Raw genomic sequence first — 15,671 nt, 5'->3', positions numbered from 1 at the left:
AGAATTGCCAAAACAACTATAAAACAGTAATATCAAATACCACTGATCACAGATGACTATAACAAATAATGAGAAAGTCTGAAACATGGTAAAAAACATCAAACATGTGAACAAGACAGGAAGTGAGCAAACACTGTTGGAAAAACAGCACCAACAGACGTTCTCAATGCAGGATTGCCACAAACCTTTGTGAAAAATGTAGTATCTATGAAGTTCAATAAAGTAAAGTGCAATAAAATGAGGTATGCCTGTATTATCTCAAATAAAATAAACGGCAGGCTTAAAAACTATACACTCGACAGCTTTGAAACAGAAGGAACTCATTCTGTCAAACAGCAGGGTAATTTTTTTTTAATTTTAGCAATTTTATACACATATACGTACACATACCAGTCTTTACAAACATTAGAATTTGATTATAATACTTTCTATAATGTACAAATGCCATGATAGCTATTTTTTGAAGCTAAAATACATATAATTTAGTCAACTTAATCTGAAAATTATAAAAGAGGCAACTTCAATCACACAACAATACGGCTTAGTCTGATATTAGTTGTTTAATCTAATCCCATTGAAATAGTTACTAACCTCCTGTTCTACATACTGAAGCAAATATACCCAGCCTGTAAAATCCTGAGGATTACTTTCTACAGTTTTCCAAAACTTTTCATATTCTGGAGGGAAATTTGCTTCTGTTTCTGTCACTGGAAGGTCCACAGTACTTGCTATTTCATTTTCCTCTGTAGCTGTGTTCACACTAGGAGATCCATCGGGTGACTGCTCCATTTCTGTAACATTCATAATCTCAGTACTAAAGTCAGCAGGCTGCTCTACCACTGCCTCTGAACTGCTGCCTATGCTGCCGTTACTGGGATTTCTGTACTCCTCCATGTGAGAGTTTTGCATAGCTGTTTATTTCGCCTTCAGTTAATGATCTGTGGAAACAAAGAGAAACATCTTCCAAATGTTTATCTGGCATTATCAAAGCCATCTTTTAAAAGCCTAAATTAGCTATTAAAAGAATACATTAACTTGATTCTTGAACTCTCCTATACGTCATAATCAGGTTTAACAGTTTTTACATTATAAATCAAATTCTGTAACATATAAATGTTCCAAAATTCTGCCACTTATTGTTGGCTGAGCAAAAACTAGTTCTTTCATCTATAAAACAACTGAATATTGTGCTAGCTCCCTAAAGAAGCAACCATATTGAATTCAATGCTTGAATTCAATGCTTCTCAGCTAGCTAAGAATCTAAAATTTAATGTAGGAATTCTATCCTGCTACCAATCCTGACAAACAGCAACATTTTTAATATCTATCCTGGAGACTACAGGTAAAACTAATAAAACATACTGTGATAATGGACCTAAATGTTCCAGAGGGAAATGCATAACATAGCTCAAGGCAGATTTTTAGAAAAGAGAAGGTTAATACTGTTGAAATATATTTATAATTTTTAATTCTAGAAGACTTTATTACAGAAGACATATATTATTTAAAAAAAATTAAAGAGTGACTTTTAAAGTGATTAAATATTATTAAAAACATATTCATGAGAGAATTCCTTGGCAGCCCAGTGCTCTCACTGCAGGGGCCCTGGGTTTGATCCCTGGTTGGGGGACTTAGATCCCACAAGCCAGGCAGCCAGAAGAAAAAAACAAAAAAAGCACAAAACACTGTACTTATGAAAGTTTTACCACCTGGATAGTTACTTCGTAAAATCTTTTAAATTATGTCATCTTACAGTTAAAGCCATAAAATAATAAAGAATTATTATTTTTTCACAATTCACTTCATCTCTTCCACTAACAGTTTAAATGGAACCTGAATCATTAAATTATATGGCATATCTTTTTTTAAAATTAGGGATTATTCTCAAAACTAAACAGACCATAAAATTGATTTACTCCTAAACTACACTCTGAATACATAAGTAGTTAACACAGTACAATATAATTTAAAAGAGGATTAAGGCTTTAAAGGTAGTAATTCAAAGAAAGAAATCCAAGTGACCAATAAACATATGAAAGGACTGTAGCTTTGCTAATAAAGATGTAAATTAAACAATGAGATATCAAATTGGCAACAATTAAAAAGATCTATCTGGAGGACATTCATGGAAAATATACCAAATGGCAATTGTGCATATTTTATGTTAGATAAATAATCAGTCAAAAAGCATTTGATTAAAAGCATTCCCTGGAACACTGTATTATAGCGAAAAGAGATGGCAGTATTAAGTACATTGCTTTAATAAATGCCATAACTGTACAATGAAATAATACAAGAAGTATGTGCACCTGTGTTAACAGAGAAAGATATCTACTACATGTATATTATATAGATGCTACACACAGATCTGTAAGAATTTATACCAAATAAAATACACTAAAAATATTAGTTGGTGTTAATGGTTGTTCTCCCTATATAACTGGGCTGATGCTTGTTTTTGTTCAGCGCGGCAATATACCTAACCCTGTGTAAGGATTATGAGACTGAAAAGACATCTGCTGCAGAGCTCTTGTAAAGATTTTGCTTTTTTGACAAAAAAGACAGTCAGCAAATAGTGTTGGCTCTACCACTTTATTCTTATCTTGCATGTGAACATATCTGAAATAACCGATATTAACAAGTCAAAAGAACTGGCCAGAAAAATGAAGAAATGCCAGCCCCGACATCATCAAACTGCTAACATGCCAACTTTATACTGCAACAGAAAATAAGTCCCTATTTGCTTAAACTATTATCAATAAGTGGGTTTTTCTATTACTTTCAGAAAAGTACATTCCTAACTAACCCACAAACAATGCATGAGAATGTTCCATTTTTCCATCTCCCCCCGTTAGCACTAGGTATCAAGAAGCTTAATTTTTGCTCATCTGATTAAAAATGAAAAACAGAAAGTAGTACCTTATTTTGATGTGCATTTCTTTGACTACAAGGAGGTTGAATTTCTATGTTCTTATTTTTCTTAAATGCTACTTCACATCCTCAGTCCATATTATCCATATATTCTTTGTGTGTGTGTGGAGGGCATCTTTTAGATTGTCATGGAGATTTGAACTCCAGATTTTAAAATGCAGTATGATGGAACTGGAGGAATCAACCTTCCTGACTTCAAGCTCTACTACAAAGCCACAGTCTTCAAGACAGTATGGTATTGGCACAAAGACAGAAATATAGATCAATGGAACAAAGTAGAAAGCCCAGAGATAAATCCACGAACCTATGGACACCTTATCTTCGACAAAGGAGGCAAGGATATACAATGGAAAAAAGACAACCTCTTTAACAAGTGGTGCTGGGAAAACTGGTCAACCACTTGTAAAAGAATGAAACTAGAACACTTTCTAACACCATACACAAAAATAAACTCAAAATGGATTAAAGATCTAAATGTAAGACCAGAAACTATAAAACTCCTAGAGGAGAACATAGGCAAAAAACACTCTCCAACATAAATCACAGCAAGATCCTCTATGACCCACCTCCCAGAATACTGGAAATAAAAGCAAAAATAAACAAATGGGACCTAATTAAACGTAAAAGCTTTTGCACAACAAAGGAAACTATAAGCAAGGTGAAAAGACAGCCCTCAGATTGGGAGAAAACAATAGCAAACGAAGCAACAGACAAAGGATTAATCTCAAAAATATACAAGCAACTCCTGAAGCTCAATTCCAGAAAAATAAATGACCCAATCAAAAAATGGGCCAAAGAACTAAACAGACATTTCTCCAAAGAAGACATACAGATGGCTAACAAACACATGAAAAGATGCTCAACATCACTCATTATCAGAGAAATGCAAATCAAAACCACAATGAGGTACCATTACATGCCAGTCAGGATGGCTGCTATCCAAAAGTCTACAAGCAATAAATGCTGGAGAGGGTGTGGAGAAAAGGGAACCCTCTTACACTGTTGGTAGGAATGCAAACTAGTACAGCCGCTATGTAGAACAGTGTGGAGATTCCTTAAAAAACTGGAAATAGAACTGCCATATGACCCAGCAATCCCACTCCTGGGCATACACACTGAGGAAACCAGATCTGAAAGAGACACGTGCACCCCAATGTTCATCGCAGCACTGTTTATAATAGCCAGGACATGGAAGCAACCTAGATGACCATCAGCAGACAAAGGGATAAGGAAGCTGTGGTACATATACACCATGGAATATTACTCAGCCATTAAAAAGAATGCATTTGAATCAGTTCTAATGAGATGGAGAAAACTGCAGCCCATTATACAGAGTGAAGAAAGCCAGAAAGATAAACATCAATACAATATACTAACGCAAATATATGGAATTTAAAAAAATGGTAATGATAACCCTATACGCAAGACAGAAAAACAGAGATGTACAGAACAGACTTTTGGACTCTATGGGAAAAGGCTAGGGTAGGATGATTTGAGAGAACAGCATCGAAACATGTATATTACCAAGTGTGAAACAGATCGCCGGGGCTGGTGCACTGGGACGACCCAGAGGGATGGGATGGGGAGGGAGGTGGGAGGGGGGTTCAGGATGGGGACACGTGTAAACCATGGCTGATTCATGTCAGTGTATGGCAAAAACCACTACAGTATTGTAAAGTAATTAGCCTCCAAGTAATAAAAATAAATGGGAAAAAAATAAAAGATAAAAAAATAAATAAAATAAAATGCAGTACGATTATATTGTATCTCAAAATGCAGTATGAAGAAAATTTCCCCCCACAAAGGATAAATTTAAAATTTATTTAAAAATGCAGTATGAAGCAAAATTTTTCCCAAAAAAAGGATAAATTTAAAATGTTAAATCAAGTGAATCTGAGGCTGAATGCCACTGAAAGAATTAGTTATCACCAGGTAACTCCGGGGAGTATTTTTTTAAAAGGAGGTAGAGAAGGGGTGAAGACAAAGGGAAGTGGAGAGAGGTCGGGTGAGGACAGAAAGTTTCCACTACCTGATGCATATCCAGCACTATACTACATTCCTTGCAGAAAATACACAGATAGTTTTCAATCTAAGGCTTATGAACTAGTTGGAAAGAGATCAAAAACATGCAAAGCAATTATATAAAATTTCAAATGAAACAAGTCAAAATTTAGAGAAATCTATTGAAAACCATAGACATCTAGCAAAACTTTATGAAACACAGAATTTAGTCTTCACTTTGAAAAGCTATAGCTTTTAACAACAGAAAAAAATGATAAATTATTCCAAAACAGGAAATAGCCCACTTGACTTGACAGAACAACCTTTCTTATTAACAGCAGACAAGAAGATGGAAATTAGGAATGGTTCCAAGACAAGGAGATAAGACTGATCAGAATGAAGAGGGCCTGCATTGGGAAAGTGAAATACAAGTAAGCAGGGTAGAACAAGAGGAATTTGAGAAAAAATAGTAAACAGTCAAATCTAGAAAAAACAGTTTCCTTCTACTGAATTGCTGACTATTGTCATAAACACTGGGAAAGTGAAATACAAGTAAGCAGGGTAGAACAAGAGGAATTTGAGAAAAAAATAATAAACAGTCAAATCTAGAAAAAACAGTTTCCTTCTACTGAATTGCTGACTGTTGTCATAAACTTTTCCAGGTTTACCATTTTTGATCCTAGGAAAAGGCACAGAAGCTTTTCAACTTATTTTGGTCTCTTTTGTCCCCTACATTAAAGACAAGACACTACTGAAGATTAATTTTCCAGACATAAATTAGTCATTATTTTGTGTTTTTTTTATTTCAAAGCATACTGCCAAAACAAACAAAAAAAAATTGTTTGTTGATACATTCTGAGTCATTTACTACCTGCCCTATTCTAATTGCATACTTAAGTGGGACGTAAGTTTTTTTCTGGAATCAGCAAGTTTACCACACCCCTGCATCATCACAGACTATCAGTTACTCCACACCCTGCAATTATAGTGTTACAAAAATTAAGAACATCAGCCTTATCCTCAGGGAGATCATTTTTCTGATTACTTCAAAAATCACAAGACCAAAAGAAAAACACACTAAAGTTATTTTTAAATAAGTTACTCTAACATATACTTCATAATGTGGCAATTACTAACTAGTACCAGTATATTCTTAACAACAACCATTAACTTTGAACTTGTGACATAAAATGGCAAAGGTGTAAAAAAATAATTATCAAAAGGAAGAAGACAACAGTGTGGTACTAGCATAAAGATAAACAGACCAACAGAATAAAAACATAAAGCCCAGAAATAATGTTGGACAAGGGTTACAAGATTACTCAATGGGGAAAAGACAGTCTCTGAAACAAATGGTGCTGGGAAAACTGGATAGTCACATGCTAAAAAAAAGGGAGCTAAACCCTTAACTTACAGCATATATAAAAATTAACCCCAAGTGGATTAAAAACCTAAAAGTAAAACCTAAAACTATAGAACTCCTAGAAGAAAACATAGGGGGAAAGTTTCATGAAAGTGGACTTGGCAATGCTTTCTTGGCTATGATACCAAAAGCACAGGCAACAAAAGCAAAAACAGACAAACGGAGGTACATCAAACTAAAACTTCTGTGCATCAAAGGACACAAGTTAAAAGGCCAATCGCAGAAAAGGAGGAAACATCTGTAAATCTTATATCTGATTAGTAGTTAGTACATAAAATACATAAAGAACTATAATTGAACAAAAACTCAGTTAAAAAATGAAAACAATGATTTAAACAGACATTTCTTCAAAGAAGATACACAACTGGCTAACAAACACATGAAAAGATGCTCAGTATCACTGATTAACATAGAAATGCAAATGGAATTCACAATATCACCTCACACCCATTAGGATGGCTACTATCAAAAAATACATAAATAAAACAGGAAGTAAGTTTTGGCAAGAATGAGGTGCAACTGGAACCTTTGTACACTTATGGTGGGATTATAAGATGGTGCAACTGATATAGAAAACAAAATGGGGTTTCCTCAAAAAACTAAAAATAGAACTACCATATAATCCAAAATCCCACTTCTGAGTATATATTCAAACTAACTGAAAGCCAGGTTTCAAAGAGCTATCTCTATATCCAAGTTCACAGCCACACTATCCAAAACAGTCAAAGGAGTAAGCAACCCAAATGTCCAACAGAGATGAAGAAATAAATAAAATGTGATATACACATACAATGAAATATCGTTCAGTCTTTAAAATGAAGGATCCTATCATATACTACCCTGAGGAAATTATGCTAAGTGAAATAAGCCTGTCACAAAAAGACAAATGCTACATGAGTCTACTTATATGAGGTATTCAGAGTTGTCAAATTCATAGAAACAGAAAGCTGATGGTGGTTACGAGGGATTGGAGACGGAGAAATCCACAGCACTGCCTACAGGTACACTTATAAACGGCTAAGAGACTTCCTCAGGTGAGCAAGCGGTTAAGAGCTGGAGCTCTCACTGTAGGGGGCGCAGGCTCGCTCTTAGTCAGGGGAACCAGGATCCCACATGCCTGCCTTGCTGTGCAGCTTTAAAGAAAAAGTTAAGAAGGTCAATTTTATCTCATGTGGTTTTACTACAGCAAAAAAATTTTTTGATGGAAGACAAAACAGCTAAACTATAACTGTAACAGCTAAACTATGACAGCTAAACCATAATTCAATTAGAAAAGAGGAAATACAAGAGACTAGGAATTAGAACTTTCAGTTCTTTCATTACTAGTACGGTAAATATTACAAGAGAGGTTAGAGGAGGATGAGTCCTACTTCTCTCCCTTAAAAGGATGAGATTCCAGTCAGTCTGACTTTCTTCAGTTCGAAAGGAGACTAGTAACACTTATACTATCTGCTTCATAGGGCAGTTAAGAACATCAGATGAGATAAATGCATGCCAAAGTCCTAAAACTATAAACTCACATAAGTGAAGATACCACTTCAAACAAGTTCCTGGAAAGTGTTATTCAGACTTAAGATGTTATACTTTAAAATTGTCTCCTAGGTGACTCAGTGGTCAAGAATCCACCCGCAATGCAGGAGACCCAGGTTCAATCCCTGGGTTAGGAAGATCCCCTGGAGAAGGAAATGGCGACTCACTCCAGTATTCTTGCCTGGAGAATCCCATGGACAGAGAAACCTGGTGGGCTACAGTCCATGGAGTTGCGAGAGTCAGACATGACTTAGTGGCTCAACAACTTTAAAATTAACAAGGAAAATAAAAATGAACTTTACAGTGCATCTAGAATTTGTCATGCAGAGATTTTAGGAGGTGGGAAAAAACCTATTGACTTTGACTTCAAAAAACTGGTGGCAATCAACACAATATTCATCTGAAAATATTTTACTTCTTGACTTTTCAATTTTATATCTTTTTTGCTATCTATTAGATAAAATATAGGTTTAGTTATTATACCAAATACACATGCACAACTTTCCTCTCATGTGCTTCCAATGTACCTCTATTTGGCTGGGGTTAAATCAATATTCAGGTTTACATTAGTATGTCTATGTAAACATTTTTTTCAAGCTACTTTGTACACTATAATCCCATTTCCTTGCTTCTACCTCTTTAAATCTATCATTTTCATATGCTTCACTGCCTTTGAAAACTGACTCCACATCCTTGAAGAGACCTTATAAAGGTCCTTCAAAACAACTGTCACTCATACTTATCAATTCCATTTCCCCTTCTGGTGCCATCCTTTCTGAAACCATCTAACCTTCTGCAAGAATTTAGATTTGCTTGTCTTATCTAGGTTTGTCTCTTCATTTTGATATAAAGAATTCCTTTCACTTATCCCCTGGGGTGAATCTCATTTATAACAAAATCTATTTCTTCCTTGATTTATTTCCTCTTGTAAAGAATCATTTCTGTAACTCTGAAAAAAGGTATGTGGGGTGAAAAAAGTCCTCATGATTAAATGAGTATAAAATTCTAGAGTGAAAATACTTTTTCTTAAAAGTTTTAAAGCAATTTATTCACTGTTTCCTACCATCTGATGTCCCTGTTGAGAAAATCTGACATTTTTACTTCTTATCCTCTACATGTGACCTGTCCATGGAAGCTTTTAGTTTCTCTGTTTATCCCAGATGTTCTGAAATTGGATAACGATGTGCCTTAAGATGAGTCTTTTCCAATCATTCTGCAAGGCATTTACTTGGAAGGCCTATTTTAATCTATTTACATCATTCAGTTCTTACGTTCTATTATTTATTTGATAATTTTCTCCTCTTGGTTTTCTCTATTGGATTCACACTGCTCAGGTGTTGGAGCTCCTGGATTGATCCTCTACTTTTCTTTTCCCACATTTTTCTTCTATTCCTTTCACTTATTCTACTCTGCAATAACCCTTTTACTGAGTTTTTAATATATAAGCCAAATTTTAAACTTCCATTTCTTTATTCTCTGAATAATCAATATTCCTTTTTCACTGGTGCAGCATCTCCTATTTCTATAATTTACTTTAAATTCTCTTGTTCTCAGAACTGTGTCTTCTGAGTGTCTTTGACTACTTGCTTTGGTCTCTCAAGTACAGTGATCTTCAAACTTCTGTTCAAGAATAAGTATAAGGCAATACCAAACAAACCAGACAAAGTTGGCAATGGGTGGGCCTCCGTGCAGGACGGCATTTTTTTCTTTTTTGGGGGGGGGGGGGCGGAAATTGCCATGCTGCACAGCTCACAGGACCTTATTTCCCCAACCAGGAATTGAACCTGCACCTTTAGCGTGAAAGCTCAGAGTCCTAACCATTGGGAATTCCTAGGATGGCATTCTTTGAGGGTAGAATCCATTAAATGCCAGTGTTCTACGCAATTTCCCTTGGGTTATGTTTTGCCAAAGAAGAATGTTTCACCTTGAGTAAGGCAACAAGCATTCTGGGAGCAAAGAAGACAAACCAGGCTTGTGATCTCACCATTCAACACAGACTTTCTTTCAATTTCCCATTTTCATTATGACCCTTCACCCCTGCCCCACCTCCCACCAGCTATGCCAACTTCTCTGGCTTTACTCTCTTCAAATAATGAACATCCAGTTTTTTGCTGGCTATACTAGATGGAGGACAATTTAGCTGTGAACAAAACAAAATCCTTGTTCTCAAGGAGCAGACATTACAGTGGGGGGATGGAGGCTTTTTTCCCCTAAGTAAATTTCTAATATATATGTGGTATCAAGTGCTAAGAATAAAACAAAAGAGAGGATGAGGTAGTAGGAAAGCCAGTCATGCAGCTATCTAGAGGAAGAAAATTACAGGCATGTTCTGAGATAACTGCTTTGCTTGGCATGTTCACAGAAAAACAGACCAGTAAGAAGCAGTATGAAAGGATTTGCTTAAATATCCCTCAATTCGACTTGAATTCTTTCTAAAATTTGCCATTACTAAGTATATCAAAGTAAACCTCCTCATGTAAATACCTATTTTATTATTTATTTTTTGCGGCTTGCAGGATTTTAGTTCCCTGACCAAGGATCGAAACCATGCCCCCTACATTGGGAGCATAACCACTGGACTGCAGGGAAATCCCTAATGTCTATTTTCAAAAAGCAATGTTGAAAAAAAAAAAAAAAGCAATGTCAAACTTTCCCAGCAGTCCAGAGGTTAAACACCCACCTGCTGTGACTTCCTTGTTGGTCCAAGGTCAAGAATCTGCCTTGCAATGCAGGGGACATGGGTTCAATCCCTGGTCAGGGAACTAAGATTCCCACATGCTGGAGCAACTAAGCTGCACTCTTGAGCTCTGGAGCCTGTGTGCCACAACACAACTACAGAGCCTGAGCACCACAGCGAGAGTCTGTGCACCGCAATGAAGGTCTCATGTGCTGCGATTAGGACCTAACACGGCCAAGTAAAGAAATATTCGGGAAAAAATTCCTGCCTGCCAATGCAGGAGACATGGATTCAATCCCTGGACCACTTCAATCTCGTGTCAGAAAGTATTCTGCCCGTGTTTTCCTGTAGGAGTTTTCCCTCACCTCTTTTATAAATAATCTTCCCTCCCTTTTGCTCTCAAAGTGTTTGTTCTGTACCCCTATTATAGCACTACTATAAAAACTGAAATACATTACAATTATTTGCCTTTCCTCCTTCCCTTGGTCACAATGGATGAAGTATCTCCGCTGCTGTCAATGCTCAAACTAATGACTTGGATCACTTCTCCCACCTATCTTCTCAAAAATGTTGCTTCTTAAATTATCTTCACGCTCTCCTTATCAGTTTCTCTTACTATATTAGATTACTTCCATTACCCTTCAAATATGTAAAAATCTCTTTTATATTACAATTTATAATATACACACTATAACTTAGCTTAACTTATAAAACAACCAAAGGACAATCATAAGCTATGTTGAGGACTTAGATTTTGTTTCAAGTACAACAGAAAGACAATGAAGCTGCCTAAGTTTATCTCTACATCCTCCTTGTTGTTCAGTTACTAAGTTGTGTCCAACTCTTTCCGACCTCATGGACTGCAGCACACCAGGCTCCTTTGTCCTCCGTATCTCCCAGAGTTTGCTCAAATACATGTCCACTGAGTTGGTGATGCTATCTAACCATCCTTCCTCTGCCGCCCCTCTTCTTTTGCCTTCAATCTCTCCCAGCATTGGAGTCTTTTCCAGTGAGTCGGCTCTTTGCATCAGGTAGCCAAAGTACTGGAGCTTCAGCTTTACCATCAGTCCTTTCAGTGAATATTCAGGGCTGATTTCCTTTAGGTTTGATCTCCTTGCAGTCCAAGGGACTCTCAAGAGGCTTTTCCAGCACCACAATTTGAAAGCGTCAACTCTTCAGCGCTCAGCCTTTTTATGGCCCAACTCCCACACCTGTACATGACTACTGGAAAAACCATAGCTTTGACTGTACGGACCATTGTTGGCAAGGTGATGTCTCTGCTCTGTAATACGCTGTCTAGGTTTGTCACTGCTTTCCCCAAGGAGCAAGTGTCTTTAATTTCATGGCTGAAGTCACTGTCCACAGTGATTTTCTATATCCTCCATTTACCCTTAAATTTGGATTCTTCTTTATTACCACTCTGAAATTCTCCCAAAGTCACAATCTCTTTGTTTATATATCCAACTGGACATGTTCTGATTCATCTTTCTGATCTACTCTTCACTGTATCCAACAGCAACGATGACTTTCTCCTTGAAAGGCTCTGTCTTCTTGCCCCTTTTCTAACATATCACATTCACCTAGTTTTGTTGTGTTTTCCAGTTCAGCTCATTCCAGCTTCAGGACCTTAGTGTTTGCAGTTTCCTCTGTCTGTCTGCACTGCGGCCCCACCTCTCTACCCCACCCTCACACTCCCACTCAAAGCCTTCAACCTAACTGAAGCCCACTAACTAATCTGGGCAAATTTAAACATCCCTGACTGAAAAGTATTCCCAGACCCTCCAAATTAGTTAATTTCCCCCAATGATGCTTCCACAGCATTCTTCCATGGCACACAATCACATCTGTGATACTCATTCGATGTCTTTTCCTCTCTAGAGTATAAATTCCTTCACAGTACAGCTCAGGTCTACAATACACAGGGAGGTATAATACACACTTAATCCACTCCATCACAAGTAAAAGAGCATCACAGACCTTACCCTCCCCACCCAGAGTCCTAAACCTAGCTTATTACTTTCATAACAATTGGGAAGTTGTATAATAAAACACTTGGGTTAAAACCTGAACAGAATGGAATTAAAAATCTGGTCCAGTTACTCCTTAGGGAACTTTGAACATGTTACTTAACCTCTCTAAGCCTCATGCACAAATAATCACACATACCTTGCTATAAAGATTAACTATCCTCTTCATTTATACTGTTATGTTACAGTATAATTATCTCCCCTTTTGAATAATGTTCTTCAAACCTCAGAATGCCTTGCACCAGTTTTTTTTTTTTAATACAGAATAGAAAAAAAGAATCAGAGTGCATTGCACACATTAAGGGCATACTGTTGAAATACACACAGGATCCAACTACTAGATTATGAAACTGCAATGTTACATGTACCTATTATACGCTGCAGTCAAAAAAATGGAAAAACACTGCTACACATAAATTATTAGTAGTATATTAAATTCGCTGAGAACAGGGTCCCTGGTTTTGTTCACTACTATAACCCTAGAATCTGAAAGTGTCCAGTATACAACAGCACAATAATTTTTGAACGACTGAGTGGTATATCTGGTCCCAACTTAACTTTTCAAAGGGCATTAATCCAACAGTATTCCTTACTGTCATTTACAGAGGACAACACATGCTCATGCTATTCTCTCAGAATAACAAAAATTTCCTTCTGTTCTCAACTCACGCCTTTTTACTACTTTGCACTTTCTTATGTAAAACTATGAGATGCATGAAGTACACAAGTATAAGAGAAAAATGATATATTAAATGTGAATAAGCAGTACATGAAAAAGTACAGTTCTACATCATACATTTTAAGTTTTAGTTATGAGATACATTTATCTAAGATTCAATATACCATCTTAACACTTAAAAGCTCTTTTGGAGGATGACTTAATTTTTAATTAAATTAAAAATGAGAAATACTCAATTAAAAATGAGAAATCTGATCTATTACTTTAATCTCTTTATAGGCATTTATGCTGACAGAGGTATTAAATAGAACACATAAAAACCTGAAGTCATCACTAAGGACTGAAAGTCAGGAGTTTGAGTACTGCAAATCAACTACCTTTGCAATCCTTAAGTCATTCTGTGCCTCATCCACAGATAAGCCAATCTGAAGACTCAAAGTGTTTGGGGAAAAAAAGACTATCATAATCACTGGCTTTGGCAACTGTTTTCAGAGGCTGAGCAGAATGTTTATACAGACTGACCTTTTAAAAGTTTCCATATATTAAGCACTTGCTACTTTCCAGAAATTGGACTTTATTTACATAAATGTTTGCACCGTCTTCATATTTTGGAGGAAAATAAAAATCACCATTTAGCTGGAATTATCTTCTTCCCGCTCTGGCTACTTTTCAAAAAAAATTTTTAGATCCTATATTTTATGGGGTATTATTTGATAGCATACCACAGAAGGGTCTCTTCTCTCTCTTCTTTTATTTACATCATTAAATAAGACTGATACAGTTTCCTGTGCTATACAGTTAAGAACCTTGTTGTTTATCTATTTTGTACATAATCTTTTTTTTTGTACTAATCTTTCTCTTGAAAAAAAGCTACACACACTTTCTGTCATTTGATTTATAAGATTCTTTTTCGTATTCAATTATAGGTAAGCAAGTAAAATCACTTCCAAATATCATGACACCAAAAAAATTCGCTTTTCAATTCTCACTTCAAATATCTCATACTACCTACTAATTAGGCATCTTTGGTAACCCCTAATTATTCCAGAGTTCACAATCTTGAGAACATGTCTTCTTTAGCAGAACTCCTTTCATTAACATTATCCCTACCAGCGGCCAAACAGTGGAAAAGTTCCAACTTCTGCAATTTTAGAATGGGGGGAGGGGAAGAATACACCTGACCTGATTTGCTTGTTTTTTCAATCCATTTACTAGCTCTCGGAACCCAAAATACTTAAGTTCCAATGCTTTTTCAGGCTTCAACCTTTACAGCCGTAAAAAAGTGTTGTTATTTCTGAACAGGAATATTAAACTTAAAGGTAATATTTTAGTTGGCATAAATATAAGTACATAATACCAACGGAAGATGTGATTTTTAGAACGAGAAAAACAGCAGTGTCGGTCTCTGGCTACAAAAGATAAAACACTGGTTTTCTGCTTCCATCCTATCCTGCCAAAAGCTTTAACTGATCTTTGGGGTGCTGTGACTCAAGAGTCCCAGAATGTGGCTTCAGTCAGAAAGCGAAACGCACCCTACAAGGGGCCTAGAAGTTTTACCCAATTTGTATCACATCCTCCCAAACCTCTCGGTCCCTTCCACTTCCAGTCGTGCCAGCCACACTGGTTCCCAGCTCTCGCCAAATCATGAGCTTTAGACTTATCCCCCAAAGCGCTTCCTAAATCCAAGTTGAGGCCCACAATTCCCCGCCCGTCCTAAGGCGCCGGCAGAGAAACGTGTGGTCTAAGAAAAGAAACCTCGCACTGCCCCACCCAACAGGTGGGGATGAGAAGGGATGGACAGCTGGGCCGCGAGGCCAAGTCAGGCCTCAAAACAGGGCTGGAGAGGGAGGCCGCAGCCCCAGCGCGGCCTGAAACGAGGCAGGCCCCTTCCAGACCGGCGTATCAGATCAGCACGCCCCCCCACCCCCACCCCCGGCCAGTTCCAAGGCGCCCGCCCCAGCTGACCTGACGACGGATGCCACTGAATTCCATGAGCCACAGTCTGGGCCAGCTGAGTCGAAGATGGCACTTTAACAGTCTCGGTCCCCACAAACACAGCAAGTCGCCACCAGCACCACAGTCGACAAGAGCGCGGCGCGCATGCGTCGGAGCCCCCGGAGACGAGGGCGTCACGTGGTTGCGCCGCGCGCAGGTCTCGGCCTCCGCGGGACGTGGACCCGGCAGGCCCCGCCCCGCGGCCGTGAGAGCCCGGCCGCTGCTCCTACCCGGCGTTGCGTCTGCTTGGACTTCCCAAGCAGAAAGCGGGTCCTTAGGGTTTTTCGTACCTCAGATCCTAAACACAGACAGCGCCCCGCCCAAGGAAAATGCTGTTATTCTTTTTTGGGCAAACAGCTGCCGAAACTTCACCCCTCTTCCTAAACTTCAGCCTTAAACTCATAAATC

General features: G+C 37.6%; 1 protein-coding gene across 2 annotated transcripts in view; it reads right to left on the bottom strand.

Annotated features, from left to right (window-relative positions):
• PRPF39 (pre-mRNA processing factor 39) overlaps window positions 1-15,392 on the bottom strand; it is a 34,865-nt gene extending 19,473 nt beyond the window's left edge. The window contains exons 1-2 of one of the 2 annotated variants that reach the window (XM_061159221.1): window positions 15,234-15,392; window positions 592-938 (exon numbers count right to left, since the gene is read on the bottom strand). In XM_061159221.1, the coding sequence (XP_061015204.1) occupies window positions 592-909 (318 nt within the window). In that variant the 5' untranslated portion in view covers window positions 910-938; window positions 15,234-15,392. Of the gene's footprint in view, window positions 1-591; window positions 939-15,233 lie in introns of those variants that run through there. The other variant, XM_061159224.1, reaches the window with a different exon arrangement.
• Window positions 15,393-15,671: the final 279 nt, after the last annotated feature.

This window comes from Dama dama, chromosome 13, assembly GCF_033118175.1.
Source record: "Dama dama isolate Ldn47 chromosome 13, ASM3311817v1, whole genome shotgun sequence".
NCBI classification, from domain to species: Eukaryota; Metazoa; Chordata; class Mammalia; order Artiodactyla; family Cervidae; genus Dama; species Dama dama.
The sequence above is the reverse complement of the archived record's forward strand: the minus strand, read 5'-3'. Positions and strand labels throughout refer to the sequence as shown.